The sequence below is a fragment of the Monomorium pharaonis genome, chromosome 6, assembly GCF_013373865.1.
Source record: "Monomorium pharaonis isolate MP-MQ-018 chromosome 6, ASM1337386v2, whole genome shotgun sequence".
Lineage (NCBI taxonomy): Eukaryota > Metazoa > Arthropoda > Insecta > Hymenoptera > Formicidae > Monomorium > Monomorium pharaonis.
In genome coordinates this window covers 16051032-16072051 of record NC_050472.1, presented here as the reverse complement: position 1 = coordinate 16072051, position 21020 = coordinate 16051032, and the positions used below count along the sequence as shown (strand labels likewise).

The following is a 21020-nucleotide window of genomic DNA, read 5'->3' as shown; positions in this document are numbered from 1 at the left end:
ATTTTTTGGACGTGAGCTTTGTCGGTTGATGTTGATGGTCGTCCGGGACGCTCTTCGTCTTCGACACGTTCTCGACCTTCTTGGAACTTTTTATACCACTTGTAAACATTTTTTTTCGACAAAGCCTCATCACCAAAGGCTTTCTGCACCATCCTCAACGAATCAGCAGCAGAAAATTTATTCCGCTAACAAAATTCAAAGCAAATTCTTTGCTCAACAAATTTAGACATTATTGAAAAAAATCGAAAAATTCTCTTTTAGCAGCTCACAAAACGAAGCGTATCTCAAACACTAATGAATATTTTGATGTGAAACTTGGCACGGATGTGAAAGGCAGTCCTACCAACCTAATGAAAGCAATTCCCCAAATCCATTTTCGCGCGCAGTTTAAATTCAAATATCACCTTACTTTTTGGACACAGTAGTATATAACACTTCTTACATTGGGCAAATTAAATGTTATTTGGAAATGTGTTAAAAGAACACATAAATGATATAATATCCCAATAAAACAGTATGTGATATTCACATTTATATATACTACGTGGACCGGCATCGTGAAATCCACGTAAATATTCGAATGGATATTCGCTCAAAAACGGTACTAGAATCTATATAACGGTACTAGAACATCCTCGTAATATATACGTATTCTCTAAATTTCTTGGAGTCACTTTAAAAAAATGGAATCTTACTTTAAGCGATAGTGAAATACGACCACTTGAAATCGAGTGACATCTCACATCTTATATTATTCTCTCTTACATCATTTGACTGGAGTAAAGGTCATCTTGTAGCAAATCGTTCACTTAATTAAAATGAGTAAATTATAAGAGTATTATATGGCGGTTCTTTTCCACATCGGGCAGGAAGATAATTATTGCTTGTCTTAATCGTGCTGCAAGTGGTCTTTATATACATATAACGCGTTGGGTGCACCTTACTCCCGAGAGAGTTATGCTGCTTGTCGATGCTGCCGTGCACTAACTGGCGGACAAGTGCGCGACGTTTCTCGAAATATCCATGTAAATTTCCTATAATTATAAGAAATATAAGAAATATAAATATTTCTTAACAGATATATCCAGAGAAAATCTAATAGATATTTTGAAGATAAGAGAATTCGATGCAAGGATGAAAAAAGAACATTACATCACGTGAATAACTTGTGGAAAAACCTTTATTCACGTAATCCATGTAAATCACGTGGATTTCACGTGGATGTCACATAACTGTTTTATTGGGGTAGTTCACCGGAATTAGATTCAAAAAATGTCGTTTTAAGAGAAAATTGATAACTTACATTTTACTTTGCGTAAAACAAAATTAATGTGCGTAGATCAACATAGGTACGTTTGAGACTCGCAAAACGTTGGGGGTCACTGCAAAATTATGAATTTAACTCTTTCAGAGACACATTTTTTCAAACAATTATGTCGAATAAATCTTGTTATATCTGTATGTTTTGGATCATTCTGAGATCGAATCCAAGGTCAAAATTTAAAAATTTTAAATAGATTAATATGGCGCACGTCGAACATAAAATTTTAAATTCGAGGATTAAAAAATTATAATCGTATTCTATACAAAATTTGTAATAAAAAAGGTCCCTTTCGGTTTTTTGCTAAAATGCATAGTTTTCGAAAAAAAATTCCTGGGATGATATTGTTTAAATCCTTTTATTCGTTATTTTATAGCCGCCATTTTGAATTTTACATTTTTCAGGTTATTTTTATAATCAGCAGTCCAAATAACCATTAAGTTCAAAATTTTACACAATTCACTTATAAATTAAGTGAATAAATCATTTTTATATGCCGAAAATATCATTTTTGCAGTATATTTTGTTGAACAAAAAATAATAACAATATATTTTCTGCAACTTCAACTTAATATGACTTAGTTCGTCATTTCTAGAATCTCAAATTATGATCTGGAAGTATATTTACATTCAAAAAACTTTTAGAACGAATTTATCGTAAAAAGAATTTTTTGTCATTGTTTATTTGTTAATAATTGCAAAATGCATGATTGATGCAAAATTAGTATAGTAGTGCATAGTTCTAACAAATATAGAACAGTTTATTTCAGGATTACGATGTAACAGACTTCAGTTATATTAAAAATTTTCAATACTTTCTACCGCCCCTGAAAGAGTTGAGTGAAGAAAAAGCAGTTTTTTGCTTGTAGCTTATAAACTAAAAACGGAATCCAAAAAAGTTGCAAATGAAAGTTGTAGGTATTAAGTAGATCTACAATAATATGGTTTGTTAAGATTGGTCGATTAATTAAGTTGCAAAGTAGAAAAAACCATGAAAAATGGCCGTTTCTTGAATTGTTTACAACTTTCTTGAAGATCAACTCAAGCATTTGAAATTATAGGTTTTTATTATGATAAAAGTGCACCAAATTTTATCAAAAAATATCAATAACTTTTTGAGTTATATCAATTGTTTATTCGAAAAACGTTGCACTAAAATTTAATTTTTACATTTTTGAGACTGTGCACAAACCAAACCAAAGTTTTTTTCTCTTTTTAAAATGCTGCAGTTTTATATATCGATATTACAAAATGTGTGCAATGCAATTAAGTGTTTCAAATAAGCGTGTAAAAAAGCCCAATTAACAATGAAATAACTTTTAAAGTACTTACGTTATCAAAATGGAGTAAAACGTATTTGAAAGATGAGATTTTTCTTTAAATTTAAAAAAACGTTATCTTAGATTGCTTGGAAGCCGAGATAATTTTTTAAATTCACTATTGAATTGCTACAGTTATGAATATTAAGAGCTAAAATTTTGACAGCGTCTTAATAAAAAATTAAAGTAGATTTTCCCAAAATTTTAAGCAATTTATGAAGATTTTTTGATAATTATTTAGTTTAGGGGAGGCAGCTTCGATGATCTTGACTTTGACATATGTTATCAAAATCACTCTCCTGAGTGACCTTTAAAAGATTTTAGCCGTCGCTCGTGATTCATTAAAAAATTATTAACAAAAATTTATAAATACGATACATAATTATATTTAGTATAGGAGTACATCATTGACTACGTTTACATAACACCCTTAAACAGGTTTAATAACATCGATACTTCTAGAGCTGGCCAATCATAACCATTCCATTCTTCCGAAGAATGGCTGTAATTGGCCAGTCTTATAATTCCGATGTTGTTAAACCCGACGTGTAAACGTAGTCACATAAGCTTGTGACTTTCCACGCGTAGCGAGGTCTACCCACATCCCCTCCCCCTGCTTATAGAGTGAAAGAGACGTCCACGCTTAACCACTAAGGTGTGCGACTTCAGATTTAAAATTGTGGCCAAATAGAGAATTTAAAACGTTTGGGTTAGGGATCAGATTAGGTTAGGAGAAAATACGGAAAGTGCAGCCCCTCTCAAGCCCACACGTTCTCTGCACCACACTTTGAGAATAACCGAACAATGAACTGAGAATGTTGTGATGGATGTATATATATTATAATTCTATCTATATGGTGTTCGATAAAGTCACAAACCCATGTGATACAGTACAAGTAGAAAATTTATAATTTTTAAGTTTTTATTATTAAATTAGAAAAAATTAAATTGCGCAATCATTGTTACCTATTTTTTAATTTCCAGAATATATATATTTTATATCACTTAATAATATATGAAATGCGTGATTTACATGTTTGATAATTCATATGCAAATTGTGATGCAGAGAACGTGTGGGGGGGGGGAGCCCTTTCCTCTGCATCCCGTATTTTTTCTTAACCTATGTGATGTACTCTTATACGGAATAATATGAAGACTAGAACCAGGAGACCGAACTAAGCCTGATTTCGCCTCCAAAAGTGAGGCGAAAATCTGTCAGAAATTAGTACCAAATGGTGGTGCTGGCGACAATGATTTACCGGAAACAATATGGAGTATAACGACAAGCATTTGACAATAAATGCAAATTTATAATAAAAATCTTAGCAATTTTACATTTAGAGTACTTATCTCAGTTTTCTTATACCAAACATACAACTGCGTACAGCCTAGCATTACTAGCACGGCTGACTACGATAAACTTAGACTAGACATCTAGAGTTGGAATATATTCCGGTGTATCAGCATCGTCAGCGGGCTTCACTCGGTTTTGAGTGAGGCGAAAATCTGTCAGAAATATAGTACCATCATTTGGTATTACATTTCTGACAGATTTTCACCTTACTCAAAACGAAGTGAGGCCCGATTGCGCACATAAGCGATTGGACACAGACCCAATTGGACACGGACCCGATTGTACACGAACCCGATTGCACACCGACCCGATTGCATACGGACCCGATTCGACACCGACCCGATTGCGCACCGACCCGTTTGCACACGGACCCGATTACACACGGACCCGATTGTGCACCGACCCGATTGCATACGGACCCGATTGGACACCGACCCGATTGCGCACCGACCCGTTTGCACACGGACCCGATTGCGCACCGATCCGTTTGCACACAGACCCGATTGCGCATGACACGATTCCGCATCGCAGAATAATGCAAATACAATTTAGATAGCACAGAAAATTTTTATAAATATTTTACTAATTTATTTTTAAAAAGCATTTTTTTAAAGTTATATAATCGTTTTTCATAAATTATTTAGAAATAACACAAAAATTATTATTAACAATATATAAAATATATTTTTAAAATGTACTGAAAAATATTTATGGTATATAAACTTGAAATATTTTTTATATTTTGAGATTATAGTAGAATAAATATTTATTTTTAATATTTTCATACATATTTATCATAATTTTTTTATACTTGCTAAACTCAGACAAAAATACGTACAAAATATTTATTATAATATTTTTCCCAAAAACATTAGGATACCAAGGTTCATAATAATCTGATGAACTTTTTTTTCTAGTCTACTTATATTCTACATATTATAACTTGCTGATTGGAACGATTATGTACTGACTATTAATCGATTATCGCTCAATCAGTCTTCCGTGAACATCGACATCTATTGTTTATACAGAGTTTCTTTTCTTTTTGAAATAAGAAAAAACATTTTTGCTAATTTAAGACATTTATTATTTTTTGTTTTTAACTTTTAATAGAGGATGAGCTTCAAAAATTATGGATAAAGTTCCGAAAACGACTTACCTCTAATTTTTTTAAAACTACGTATTCTTACGTATTTTGGGGTGCTGATTACGAATATGATAGTGAATATTGGCGCAAATTTGATTTTCATGGCGAAAACCATAAAAATAGTTTTTTCCATTTATTTCCGTAAATAATGGGAATTTCTAAAAATATTTCAAACAAAAGTTGTAGATCTTATCGAAATACATTATGTCCTATTTATTTTTGCCATAAAAACAGTAGTTTTTGAGAAAAACGACGTTAAATGTTCCAAAATTTATACAACTCATTTAACACACATCGAGTTTTATTAGCTAATTTTAATACTTTTAACTATATTTAAGTACATTATATATATATATATATATATATATATATATATATACAGGGTGTTACAAAAGCATCGGATTTACTTAGCACCATGCAATAGAGAATGAAAATCTAAGAAGAAATGTCTAATATTTTTCGATGCGGTAAATAGTTTTGCTTTAATTAATTATTGTAATAAGTTAATAAGCGCGGAGGTACAAGAGAAAATCAGTGACGGAGAATGCGTGAAGTTGAGTTATTAAAAATTAAAAAATGCTTTTAATGCTAATAATTATCGATAAAATTCTTTAGAAGGCTACCAAAATTTTCAATAGAACTGTCGGTTACCGAGAAATATTTCCATTTTGACGGGACTTAGAAAATTTTCGAATTTGTATCTTCAACTAAAGAAATTTTTTATTCCGCAGCTTACAGCTTCGAGTGCTAATAATCATCGATAGAATTCTTCAGGCGGCTACCAGAACTGCCGATTACCGAAAAAAACTTTACCGCTATAGGTCTTACAAAGATTTGTCTATAGGACAAAATAAGCAAAAATTCAATAGTAATTAAATTTATTATAAAATGATAAAACATTATAACAAGTGCTTCTTATAACAAGTACTCAAAGTGTCCATTATTAGCTTCCAAACATTTAATTGCTCTATTTATGACACTTTCTTTTTTACTCGCAAACCTATGTGGTACTGTACAAGCGTAGACGTCGTTTACTTTACGTAAAGTTCTGATATCATGTATCGTATTTATAAAACGTAAAATTTCTGATAATATATTAATTCTTTTTCAGTCAAAATATGTCAAAATATATGGCCACGGGACCATGTTCAGTTGCAACATTTTGTCGGTATGACAGGTTTCATAACCTGTTAAATAGTGAACTTTAACGATTAATATCTTGTCTCGCGGGGCAGAGCGACACTTTTTTCTGTCAGATTCGTGTTCTACGCACAAAAACACTATATATATATATATAATATACTTAAATATAGTTAAAAGTATTAAAATTAACTAATAAAACTCGACATGTGTTAGATGAGTTGTATAAATTTTTGAACATTTAACGTCGTTTTTCTTAAAAACTACTATTTTTATGGCAAAAATAAATAGGACATAAAATATGTATTTCGATAAGATCTACAACTTTTGTTTGAAGTATTTTTAGAAATTCTCATTATTTACGGAAATAAATGGAAAAAACTATTTTTATAGTTTTTTCATGGTTTTCGCTATAAAAATCAAATTTGCGCCAATATTCACTATCATATTCGTAATTAGCGCCCCAAAATACGTATGAATACGTAGTTTCAAAAAAAGTAGAGGTTAGTTGTTTTTGGAACTGTACCCAAAATTATTTTAGATATGAAAAAAACGAGAGGAACACTTGAAAGTTTCTTCTCCGATTGTGCCGAGTTTTATATATGTTATAGTTCTGTCCTCCTTTTATTTAATATTAACCTTCTGCCTACACACCTTATTTTTCTCCCGATTCTTACACACAGGGGTTACGCTAACCTCAAAATTTCGTTGATCTTTTTTATTTATTACTTATATCTCCAAATGTATTTAATCAATTTTAACTTTTTTTTTAATCGAAAAGAAAAAATCTCAGAATTATGATGGTCTTGGCTGAAAAGTCAAAGATATTAAAAGAAAAGATTTTTTGAAAAGAATGAGAAAGGAACGAAAATTTTTTTTTTAAATTTGCCTTTTTTTCAAACGCCCGTATTCATTAGAAAAAAATAGATAAAGTAATTAAAATCGTAATCAATGGAAAGGGGAAGAGTTGTACTTTAAGAATCTATTGTCAGTTTTTTGATTCTGTTAAAAAAATATATTTATTTCGTAATGTGAATGCAGTTTAAACACAATAGTAAAAGAAAATAGTAATATTTATTTAAAAAACAATTATTAATACACCAAAACATAATTATTAATACAAAAAATATTTACTACAAAAGATTTTATTTGTTATAGAAAAAATTTTTAATTTGTAATTCTACAATTGCAGCATATTTTCGCAAAGTGATCGCGACATTGGTAATATACACTGAGCAACAAAATTAACGCAACAAAAATTTTTACCAAAATTTCACTCAACTTCAAATAATCGTAACTTTGCGAAAACTTATCGTATTGGAAAGTTTTTTTTTTCATTTTAAAGCTTGAAGCCTCTACTTTAAAGAGCGTTTGTCAGATTTTGATCCTCTCTTTTTCTCTTTTTGGCATCTCTTCAAAAGTAAGAATGTAATTTGTCTTTAAAAATTTTTATACTTTGACGCGCTCTACGGGGTGCAGTGAATTTTTTTCGTAAACTTTATAAAAATTATTATAAAATATAAACTTTTCCCTACAAATTGAAAAAAAATTGAAGTTTGTACGATTTTTTTTGGCGGAGTTATTAAAATTTAAAAAAAAAGGTTATTTTGATTTTCATCGCTTATTATTCGTGAATAGATCAACGCTCCGCAAAAAGAACAATGAAAAACTGAACTTTTTACTTTTTACTTTCAAATATTAATTGATAAGTTGGGAAAAGCGCTTAGGCAAATTTGGCACAAAATTCCGCAGGAAATTATTGAGAGGTGCATAAACATATAAGAACGTTTACAAGCAGTAATTGATCAAAGAAACGTTAGTGTTTATTACAAAGAACGTTAGTGTTTATTACTGGGGAGTAATTGTACTATAAAACTTTGCTTTAGCGATGTGATTGGATCTTTTTTCATGACGGTACATTGAACTAAATGAAAACCGTAAAATATGCGATTTTTACGTAATCTTTGAACACATTTTGTTAGAAAAAATAAATCTATAAAAAAATTAATAATAGCATTTGAAAGTGCAAACTTTCAGCTTTTTAATGTTTTTCTGCTGAGCGCTGTATGTTGATCTGTTCACGAGTAACAAGCGATAAAAGTCAAAATAATTTTTTTTAAAATCTTAATAACTCCGCCAAAAAAATAGTACAAACTTCAATTTTTTTCCAATTTGTAGGGAAAAGTTTATATTTTACGATAATTTTTATAAAATTTACGAGAAAAATTCATTGCACCCCGTGGAGCGCGTCAAAGTATGAAAATTTTTAAAGACAAAACATGTTCGTACTTTTAAAGAGATGCCAAAAAGGGAAAAGGAGAGGATCAAAATCTGACAAATTCTATTTAAAGTAGAGACTTCAAGCTTTAAAATGAAAAAAAGAACTTTCCAATACGATAAGTTTTCGCGAAGTTACGATTATTTGAAGTTGAGTGAAATTTTGGTCAAAATTTTTGTTGCGTTAATTTTCTTGCTCAGTGTATATAAGTACTGTATGCGTAAATGATACGTAATGAACAAAAAAATAACTTTATTTACCTTTCAAATTTAGAACTTTTTCCTTTTTTTTTGTTACATTCCCTACACACGGGGTAACTGTAACCCCAACACACACGATGCTTCTATTTCTGTTGTTTACAGAACATTCACAACGCCCAAAGAGGAATAAGTAGAGTACAGTTTAAACTCCCCCCCCCCCCCCGATTCCAGCGTTCCCTTGCTAAATACTTTTAAGTAGCAAACATTTCAAAATCGACTGGGGTTATTGTAACCCCATGTGTAAGCAGAGGGTTAAAGTTATATGGTGCAATTCTTAAGTATTCTCAAGAAAAATGAATTAAAAAATTTGCGTGTTCCTTATATATCAGGTTGTAAAAATGAATTAAATTCTAAATAAATTTGTAACTAGCGATGTAGTTCAATCGGTATATAAGACGCTTGGCTACTACACCGCATGTTGCTGCTTCAAATCTTTCTCTTTTTTAAAAAAATTGTGAAATATGTTGTCATTTTTTATAAAAAACAATATTTTATCAATAAAATTAATAAAATTATATTGTTACGTCCAGCCTTGTGGGATTTATCTCTTTTATTCAGAGGGAAGTATATTCCAGGAAGAATGGGTAAGGCAGAGAAGGACGTAACGAGACTTACCATTCCCGAAGGCACGCAAGAGAGAGAGGGTAGGTGCCTCGGGTCGAACGCACTGTTTGTGACTCGAAAATGTAGGTCAACGTGCCGATAGGGCCCGCTATAATCCGTTTCAAGTCGTACGTCCGTCGGTCCAAGTTTCGAGTCAACGAATTGAATCGCTTTAACTCGGGATCGGACCTGGTGCTATCCTTGTTCGGAATGAGGGGAGGTCGTTGAAATTAAATGCACAAATGAATTACTTAAATCTAACAATCATTTATTCTAACATTATATTTACAAAGCTGAAGTTGTTATAATTTTAAAAACAATTTTTATGTATCTTTGACATGGGTTTGGTTTGAATAACAATGGGCTTTTAAAAATAAGTGTATACATGTGTGTATATATATATATATATATATATATATATATATATATTATAATAAAGTTACGGTTTGATTAATTAAAAATTATTACAAAAGTGATTCGAAGAGAAAGGGAAAAGATGATTTTTGTCATGTTTTTAAAATATTTTATTTCTTATTTATTTCCTTTTATTATGTGAGCTCTTCTAGAATAACGGTGGATCGGGAGAAGAAGTTATAGAAAAAATCTGTGGGAACGGCAAAAGGATCATAATAATGGGGAGTGAAGACAGGAATTGCATCTGAGGGAGCGAGTGCGGGGAGGATATCTAATAGGATTTCCGGATCTATTGCGTCCGGGTTAATTGCGAAATCGCGGTAATGTTGCAGTGAGGGGTCTATTTTTAATGGAAATTGTTCTAAAAGTTCTATTAATGACGTCTGAGTGCCGTCATAGTGGTAAAAACGCGGCCGGGGTGAAACTCGATCAAATTCGTCTATTATTTCTAGTGATGGTGCAGGAGAAGGTGGAGATGGTATTTCTTCCGGTTCTGGGGAACTAATTGGAGAATAAATAGGAGAGCGGGATAATTTGAGGATCACGCGAGGGTTCCTCAAGGTTATGGGATGGTGACGGGATATCGCACGAGGGTTCCTCAGGGTTGTGGTGTGGTGATGGGATGTTCTGAGGATCACACGAGGGTTCCTTAGGATTGTGGTGTGGTGATGGGATATTCTGAAGATCACACGAGGTTTCCTCAGGGTTGTGGTATGATGACGGGAATTCTAGAGGATCACACAGGGGTGCCTCAAGATGGTAAGATGACGATGGAGTTCTCAAGGAATCCAGGTACTCGGAGTAGACAGCGTCGAGTGTTTCGCGAGCCCGCCTGATTTTTTCGGCTCTCCTGCGCCGGGACCGTCTTATGTTCCAACGATTTCTCTTGTGGAAAAACTGATTTTCCATTGCAATATATATATTTTCTAATTGTGTTCAAAGAAAGAAAAACTACCCGAAAATAAAAGTTGAATAGTTGAGACTTACTACTCGTTGAGACAATTCTACTGGCTGAGGGTGATCTGAATTCCTGGTCTCAGGATTAGCGGACGATTCTCTGCTGGCTGCAGCAAGTCAGGCTCAAGGCTGGTGGGACCGGAGAGTGGTAAGCCACGAGAGGTACCCAGGTGCACTTACTTCACTGAATGTTCAGCACAAAAATTTTTGGCACTGGATCTTTAATACGTAAGATCGTAATGTTCGGCACTGACTTTAACAGAACTCAGTGCGAAAAATAGCACGAGCTCTGACCCGCAAGTATAACTTGATCGGAAATGTGGCGGACACTGGTTCTAGGACCTCGAGAGCACGTAGAACTGTGAATCTGGTGGTCGCGATCCCTTAAATCGCAGTTTTATAGAAGATTTTTCGAAGGGAAGGATTGGGGTGTAGGCGGTCTCATTTTTGGATTGGTAGGCCCTTCCAAAGCCACCAAATTTGGAGCTTGTCTATTGGAAAATTCATTTAGGTTACTCATTGCCTAGATAACCAATCGCTGGCTCATCTTTTCTGGTCTCCGCCTGAATTACTTTTGAGTATAGAGGTGGGAGGTTTACAATTTTCATTTTCTTATCTAAGGGACAGGCGACAGAAAAAAAAGGAATTTATATTTGTCTGTAAATTATTTGTAGAGAGTTGCGCCTCCGGTTGTTAGTTCAACCCAAACCGCGTTTTTGCTAAAGTGATAAATTTTATAGTTCCTGAAATTCTTTGTCCGATATATTTCAAATATTTTCCTTTTCAAGTTTTGATATTTTCCCTTTTTTTCTGTCTTTACTTAGGTACCGATCTAAGGCATTGTTGAGCACGGTCCGGTAATAAAGATAGCTGTTACGATACTTCTTATTCTAAATTCAATATTCCTTTAGACTTAGAAAGAATTGAATCATATCTGACGGTCGTTTTTAGAAATTACTTATGGATGGAAACGAGTCCTCGTTTGATGGCTGTACTTTTGATTTATGTATTTGTTGTTCTTTAGAAATAAAATTTTACATTATCGCTATATCTCACAAACTTGTGACAATAGAGCGATCCTATGCAAACATTCTTACTATTATCAACCGTCAGAATATAATTTCTCTTATTTAGCTATTTTTCTTAGAAGGGTCAGCGATAGGGAAAAACGTTAAGTCCGCTGGACGTAACAATATTTAAACATGTTTTATATTTTTATAGTTTTAGTAAATAAAAGTTACACAGTTAAAAAAACAAAAAAACAATCAAAATACAAATTAATTTTTAAATATAATAAATTTTATTAATCTTATATTATTAAAATATTTATTGGGAAAAAATATTGCACAATATTTTTAAAAAAAGATAAAAATAGACTAAGCTACATTGCTAGTTGCAAATTGGTTTTTACAATCTGGTATATAAGAAACACGCAAATTTTTTAATTCGTTTTTTTCGAGGCTGCTTGAGAATTGCATCGTATAACTTTAATACGAAATAAAGAAAGAGTAGGACTACAACATATATGAAACATGGTACAAAAAAAGGGGGACTTTCTTGTGTTCCTTTTGTTTAGTTTATTTAGTAAATATTAATATTGGTAAATGTTTACTTTAACCCGCTCTACTCTGATGTTGATAAAATTATATTTAATCGACGCTTATCATGAAACGAAAGAATCTGGAAGAAATAAGCGTCGGTCTCTTCCGCGAAGCGAGATACTAATCATTAAAACTGACGGCTTGGCAAGTTATAATACGATACATTTCATACCGACGAAATGTTGGGCCTGAACCATGGTGGAAATAATACAAGGTGAAGCATTGCGTATAATGGCGGTATTGTGGGCAGAGAACCAATCAGAACTGCCCCAAACCAAAAGCAGGAATTTAAAATGAAATAATTTCAATTAAATAGAAACACAGTTTTGTTAAATTAAAATAATTAAATTAATAAATATACATATATATCAATCCGATTTTTGCCATTTTTTACAAAACAGCTTGTCATTTTCATTAATTTGACACTTACTATCAACTATCACTGCACTGTCGTTTACTCTGCAATCTTGTGTCGGCCATAGTGGATTTGATGTTTGGGGCACTTCTGATTGGTTGATTGCTCCCTCTCTACTTTTGAACGACTGCGCATCCACCGGAATGCTTCATCCTTTGACTATATAAGTATGGACTGCCAGTAGCTAACTTCAGACTGGTAGCTAAGATGTGCCGCGCCACCATCGACCAATTGAGAAATTGGAAAACTAAAATAACGTCAGGGCTGCGTTTAGAAACGTCACCCGAGTGTTCTTGGGTATCATTTTATCCTTGTCTCACATTCAACGAACAACGCTCTTTGGTCGATGGGGCGGAGCCTAAATGTCGGAGATGTTGGCTACGGATTTCAGTACAGAAGTGAATGGGAAAAGTGGGGCACTGGCAGTCCATACTTATATAGTCAAAGGGTTCACCTTATATACTTCCACTATGGCCTGAACATAGCCCCGTGGCCATACATGCGCATGCTGATTGGAAGAGGGTGCCGTTAGCGCACGGTGCGATAGCGCACATCCCGATAGTCCACATAAAGATTTAGTAAATTCTCGATAGCGCACATTATGATAGCACACGTCTCGATATCGCACAGTAAAAAAGGTACATTAGCCCAATAGCGCACAAAGTAAAAAGCGCATTATCTTGATAGCGCACATCCCAATAGCGTGAGTGAGTCCCAGATGCGCACAGATCAAAATGGACACAACAGGCTGAATAAAACGGACACAGTATCAATCAGACAGAAATAAATTCATGCAAAATTGTCAATGAAATTTTATAGGCATGTAGTGTTTACTAAATGCAGTCGAATGTAAACAGAGGGGGAGAGGGAAGTGTGGGTAGTCGCTACGTGTAGAAAGTTGCAAACTCATGTGGTACAGTACAAAGCGTAGACACTTCTTTGCTATGACCACACACACACATACACACACACGCGCGCGCGCGCGCGCGCGGAGGGGGGTACAGGGGGGATTTGTTCCCCTCTCGCACCTACTCCATCGGTAGGGATGCCCTGGAAACTCGCAAACCCATGTGTTAAGTTTCATTCATCCTATTGTGTCCATTTTGATCTATGCGCATCTAGGACTCACTCACGCTATAAGGATATGCGCTATCAAAATGTGCGTTATCGGAATGTGCGCTATTGGGATGTGCGCTATCGGGATGTACAGTGCCATGATGTGGGCTATCTGAATGTGCGCTATCAAGATGTGCGCTATCGGGATGTGTGGTATCGGGATAATGCGGTTTTTACTTTGTGCGCTATTGGGATAATATGTCTCTTTCATTGTGTGCTATCAGGATGTGCGCTATCGCACCCTGCGCTAACGGAACCCTTCCGCTGGATTAGTCGTGTCTTATATCTTTTATTATTTTTATTAACAATTAATAATCTTACAGAGGAGTCTGATAATTGGCAGTATAAATAAATTTTATATTAAATTTTTAGGGGATTTAGTACAGTAGTTTTAGTTGAGGATGTTATTACACACAAAAAGTATGCGATTAAAAGAATTATTTGTCATGGCCCAGAAGATCAGCAATTAGCAGCGAAAGAAGTTGAGTATTATAAATTGATAAAGCATCCTAACGTTATAGAATGTATAGATTCGTCCTGCAACGGCATGGCAGACCCAGTTGTAAATACAACAAGTAAAATATTAATTGTTTTACCATATTATCACGTAAGTTGATATAGTTTCTTAACAGAAATATAATATATTAATTGTAATACATTTTTAAAATATTGATATTCTTATGATATTAGAAAGGAACTTTAGCGAATGATTTAGAACGACGAGCAAGGAATTGTGATTACATGAGTTCTGCGGACATTCTTAGGATGTTTTTACAAATCTGCGAAGGTGTAAAGGCATTTCATGAGGCTAAACCAGAACCACTGGCTCACAGAGATTTAAAAACTGCAAATATAGTACTTAGCGATGATGGAACACCTGTTATTATGGATTTAGGTAGATTAAATTTTGTTATGTTATTGATATATATTTATTATATTGATATTATTAATTTGATTCTTTATTTAAAATTTTGTCATGCTGAATGTATAATATTTTACTGCAATATCTCTACATTATAATTTAGGAATAATTTGCATTTTAATAAGCATGTTATGAATTAATTATATTTCTAAATGTTTTTATACAGTATTAATCTTACATTGCTTACACATAGTACAGTAAAAATTTTCCTCATTAAATAATTTTTTTCCAAACTTAATTTTACAAATATTATATACTAATAAAATGATTTGCCATGTTGTTATAGTTTTATTGAAATGTTATTTTGAAGAAAATTAAAACCATTATTAATTTATATTTTATAAATTTTATAATCAATATTTCTACATATTTTTTTTTCGTAAATATACTTATGTAATTGCAGATTATAATTTTTATGCAATATGTCATACAATTTAATAAATGTCCTATCGCAAAAGCGGTGTAAATCGCACAATTTTGCTTAAATATCTTTAGTATCATACATGTATATAATTTGTACAATTTGGAGTTTTTTTTTATAAAAAAACTCAGCTTGCTAAATGCTGCTCATACATGGACTTAATCAAACATAAAAAATTGATAATCTTTAAGGCTCCTGGCTTCTCATCTGAATACTCTACGTTGATAGTGGCGATATTTACTATAAATAATAGGAATAAGAACTATAAGGCGAGAAAGTTACGTATTGACAATTATTGTTGCACTTTATTTTATAGTTATTATTTATTGTATTTTCGAATTATTACGTGTAACGTGTTTAGGATCACTAAAAATACGCCGAAAACTAAACTTAACAAGGAATGTAACATAAAAAATATAGTTTTTTATATTTTTTTAACAGCAATCAAACCGCTTGCTTTATGGAATAAGTAAACTTTATATTTATTTTACAGGTTTTTATTATAACTGTTAAGAACAAAGTATAATTTTTGACGTGTTTTAAATGTGTTGAAACGGTCTATGATTCTTTTGTCAAACTTTTGTTAATAAAACGCAACATTTTTAGCACATCAGTTTCTCGTCTTTGACATCAATCTAATATAGCCGCAGTGAGTATCTAGGAGCCTTAATAAAAGACTGTTAAAATTGCATTGTACTTTTGGATAATTATAATACATATTTTTACAATTTTAATATTTTTGGGTTTTTTTAACAAAAAAAAAATTATATTTTTTAATCTTTCATAATTATTTTTATTTACTTAGTTTTTTCGTTCTTTGTAATTATATTCTTTCGTTCTTTTGTAATTAAGTTCTTTCTTACGTGCTACTTTTTACAACTTTTGAAGATATTCAATTTTTAACCTAAAACATATATTGCTTGATATTAAAATAGAATTATATAATAATTGTAATTAAATTATTCCAAATTAAAAAATCTGTTTATTATTAACCATGGCGTATTATAATAAAAAATAATTTATATAATATAAATTATAATAAATTTTATTTTTTTAAAAGCGATAAACTCTATTAAATCTCAAGGATAGTTTATTTTTTAAATTCCAAATCAGTGATTTAGTGATAAAGAAAAGGGAAATAAAAAATGACAACCTTAAGAGGATGCTAAACTGTCCGTCAAACTTGATCGAGGTCGATAAATGTAGAGTCATTCATTTATTCTTGTTCATAAAAATATTCGCTTCAAAATACAAATGATGTATTTTGAAGCTTATAATACGTACAAATGAATGGTATCTCTCAGTTTAGAATAGATTGAGGAATAAGACTATATTTGTCAAATTATGATTAAAAGCCGTAAAAAAGAGAAAAAACTAAACAAATTTTATCAGCAAATTTAGATACAGGATGATAAAAAGAGCAGTCTAAAAAAGTTTTAAATAGATGGATATTAATATGTATACTTCAATTCTGGAAAAAAATTTTCAAATTTATAAAAGAAATATATACAAAATCTTATTAATGATGTGCACGAATAACTTTACGCATTATCGAGTTTGAGAGGCAGTCCAGTATCCTCTTAATCTTCTGAACAAAAGTCTCAATGGTCACAAAAATTATATTTTTGTGTACGTGCCTTTAAAGCGAAGTTTTTTATAATAGTAACACTCTATAACTTACCAACTTGTTTATTTGTATGCTACGTGTGCCTGTATGTCGATATACTCATATAATATACATATAATATTTAATATATATTTATAACATACTCGTGATTTATAACATACTCGTGCATGCACATACAGACACATATACATGCATCCACACATATAAACGCACAGACGTGGGCATGAGCACGTCTATAAACACACACAGGCACACACAGCGGCTGCTTTCCTTAGGGAACACAATCGACACAAGCATCGTTCTATCTTTTTTTATGTTCAATGAGTAACAAAGGTAGAACGATACTTGCGTCGATTATGTTCCCTAAAAGGAAAGCAGCCAGCATATAAATAAACAGGAGATTAAGAACTATTTCTTATCAAAATTTGAGCTAATTTAATTGGCGGCCAATTTTTATAAGATCGTAATCTTTTGAATTTTAAAAAATTTAGAATGTTCAATTTCGTCATTTTGCTGTTTATGTGAATAAGATGAAAAGAGTCACATTAAAAATATATGAACAAAAAATTTGTGATATTAAATTTATTTTAATATTACAACGATATAGAGTAATTACAGATATACTTATCTGACGTGAGAAAAAAATAAAGTAACAAAAATAAATATTAAGTTTGCATGAACCAGATGAATAAAAGATTTAAATAGAAGAGTTATCTTTTAAACGATTTACTTTCAATAGAAAGGGCTTCTGGATATATGCCACGTCCTGGTACAGCGTTGCGCCGACGTTTCGCAAACGTTGCAGTTTTGCATCATCAGGGCTAGGAACTCCGATACTGAGTTCTCTTGGATTGTACCCGTTCTTATATATCCCTTATTGGCCTACCATTAGTATGGTAGGCCAATAAGGGATATATAAGAACGGTTACAATCCAAGAGAACTAGGTTCTTATATATCCCTTATTGGCCTACCATTAGTATGGTAGGCCAATAAGGGCTATACTGTGCTACTATTGAACGAATAACTCGGTCCCTCCTCTTACTCCATCCCTACCATCAGGATAAGGGGTATATAAGGACGGTTACAATCCAAGAGAGCTCAGTATCGGAGCTCCTAGCCCTGATGATGCAAACTGCAACGTTTGCGAAACGTCGGCGCAACACTGTATCAGGATGCGGCATGTATCCGAAAGCTCTTTCTATTGTAAGCAACGTCTATGGTCGTGAAAGCTTTAAGTCTAAAATAAACGATTTATTATAAAAAAACATAAACATCTATTAATTTCTGACTAATTGGAAAGTGAAACTTCAGATATACGCTTACACATATTAAAAAAAAAATACAATTTTAAAACTGCTAGAGTTAATTTAACTTTACATGATTTACGGAGAATTAATTATTAAGAAATGTTAGAATAAAAAATTGAATTATAATTAATTCTGTCATTTCTTATAGACCAAGATAAAAAAAATTACATATGAGTGCATCTTAATACACATTTATTATTATATTATTCATTTTTGTGAACAAATGGAAATCAAACTACAACAGATAATTTACTATTATTTAAAGCCTTAAAATTTGGCCCAAATTTAACATTTGTCATCTGATTTCAGCTTAGAGAAATTAGCAATTCGTTATCTTACCTACTTTGTCATTTTATTTCCTCCTTACAAGAATCCTTATTTACAGTTTGATTTTTCTCTTCGCATAATTTGAGAAAGATTGATTTTGCCCAGCTAGATTTACATTATATCCTAGTATGTTTATTTCCTATATTATGAAATATTTTTATTATTTAACACGATTCTTATTATTAAATATAAAATAAATATCCAGGATCTGTAACAACTGCCAGAGTTCAAGTATGTGGTACTCAAGCTGCACGGACTTTACAAGACTTAGCCGCTGAAAGATGTTCCATGCCGTATAGAGCTCCAGAATTATTTAACGTTGAGAGTTATTGTATGGTTGATGAACGAACAGATATTTGGGTAAAAGATGCTTCTACACTTTCACTCTTCTACACTTTAACTCTTGGTTGTCAGATTTCTGCAGTTGCATCGCTGTCATTCTTGATCCACTGAACTTTGTACAATTTTCAAATGGTGCAATTTTTAAACTATTAATGCTATTAAAATGGAAAAATAAACTGTAATATTTTTGGAATGTATAAATATTAGAAATAAACTACTGGATAAAATTAGACAAACAAAAGTTTGAATAGCTCCAAGCTCGTAAAAGTGGAGTAAAATATCTGAATTTTTGATATAATGCAGCACGAAGTGTTGACTTGATCCTTGTGAAATCTCTCGACTGTGCAGTAGTTTCAGAGTTACGTCCGCAAAGCTTTGTAAAAAAACAAAAGTTGCAAGGTTACAGTTTGGAAGGTGCAGAGCATTCTAATGCGGAAAAAGAAACCTAACACAAAGAGGAGATAAAAACAAGATGGCTAGAGAGAGAACAAGGATTTTTTTGGTCTTGAATGCAAGTCGTGCTCTGAAGCGATCAGGTAAGCTGGCGCAACCATGACTCATTGTTTTCGCTGTTCGACCAAAGGAATGGCAAGTAGAGGTTGAAAGAGGTGGATTTCGTGCGTGGTCAGGGAAGAGTGCCAGAGATCTTTACGGGTGCGGTTTGGCCCATTTTCGAATTTTTCCCGGCCGTTTTCCGCATCAGATTGCCCTGTACCTTCCAAAACCTTGCAACTTTTGTTTTTGACAGGGGGTTGTTTCGAGGGGTGTAACTTCTAAACTACTGGATCCACAGCGGGAAGACTTTGCAGGGGTCAAGTCAACACTTCGGGCTACATTATATAAAAATTTAGATTTTTTTTGTTTAATTTTTACGAACTTGGTGTTATTTCAAATTTTTGTTTCTCTAATTTTGTCCGGTAGTTTATATTAGGGAAAACCGGGTCTAATCCGAACTTCCTAAAATTTTTAGCTCATATCTCGTTTAAAATAAAATGGATTGCAATAAATAAAGTACCATTGAATGCTTATTGCTCGGCAACTTTGTACAAAATAATTGGCGATATTAGTTCTGGTTGTAAGATATAATATTGTGAGATTGTGAGATATAATAGAAATGTTAATTTCTTCAAAACTCGGGGTAAATTCAGCCACCAGGGTAAATTCGACTTTTGGTCGAGATAAACCCGATCCCCCATTATTTTTAATTATTTAACCTTTTGTATACACTGGGTGGTTACTACCCATAATTTTCTGACCCCTAAAAATTTAGTGCTTTGTACCTTTTAAGTAATACCTTAAGTAGTACCTTTTAAATAAATTTACAGTAATAAATGAAAAAAACTGAAAACTGCAAAAAATTTTTTTATAAATCGCAAAATATAATTTTTTGTATATAAAATTTCTTAAATTTTAATACCAAAAATATGTAAATACTTTTTATAAATATTAAAGTTAATTCATGAATTTTTTCAGAATTTTAGTATAAATATTTTAAAAAATACAGCTATTTGAAAATTACCATGGTTAGCAATCACCCAGTGTGTATGCGAAGGTTAAAAAAATAATAATGTATACGAAGGATTAACTCTAACTTTTCAAATTATTTCATTATTTTAGGATTTTTTACATGAAATGAGAATTAGGCTTATTTGTAATACAAAACTTAATCTTTATTTGAATTTTTAAATTGTAGCACAATTAACAAAATAGAAAAGATTAACAAAAACATAAAGAAATTAAACGGATTTATCTAACAAATACTAAAAATAAACATGTTGCAAAGCAATAATTTTTTTAAAGATATATTTGTTGAAATATAGAAGAATACAAAACAAAAAATTATTCTTTATCTATATCTTTATCTCTTTCGCGGTGTAATTAACAGCTGCAGTGGTGTTTTGCGTAATATAAGAATCAACTTCAAAAATTTTTAAACATTAAAAAAATACTTCCTGTATATTAAAAAATACAAAAAAAAACAGAAAATGGGAGGGGTCGGTTTTATTCCGATTTTTGGAGGTCGCATTTGGCCCGATTCATGTTTCTTACTTTAAAGATCTATCTTAATCTTTAGTAGTTAAAAAATTTTTTTAACGTTTTTAACGTTTTTGAAAATTGTTGATTTTTAAGAATGTTGAACGTTGTCA

The 21020-nt window shown here is 32.1% G+C and overlaps 1 protein-coding gene across 8 annotated transcripts in view; it reads left to right on the top strand.

Annotated features, from left to right (window-relative positions):
- The window catches only part of LOC105838696 (serine/threonine-protein kinase 16), an 81333-nt gene that overhangs the window by 8035 nt on the left and 52278 nt on the right, over positions 1-21020 (top strand). For all 8 annotated transcript variants that reach the window (XR_004963908.1, XR_004963909.1, XM_036289002.1 and 5 more), the window contains exons 2-4: positions 14299-14533; positions 14617-14821; positions 18737-18891. Coding sequence is in view for 6 of the 8 variants with exons in the window: in XM_036289002.1 (XP_036144895.1) it covers positions 14299-14533; positions 14617-14821; positions 18737-18891 (595 nt within the window). In the remaining 2 variants the exon portion in view is untranslated. The remainder of the gene's footprint in view (positions 1-14298; positions 14534-14616; positions 14822-18736; positions 18892-21020) is intronic.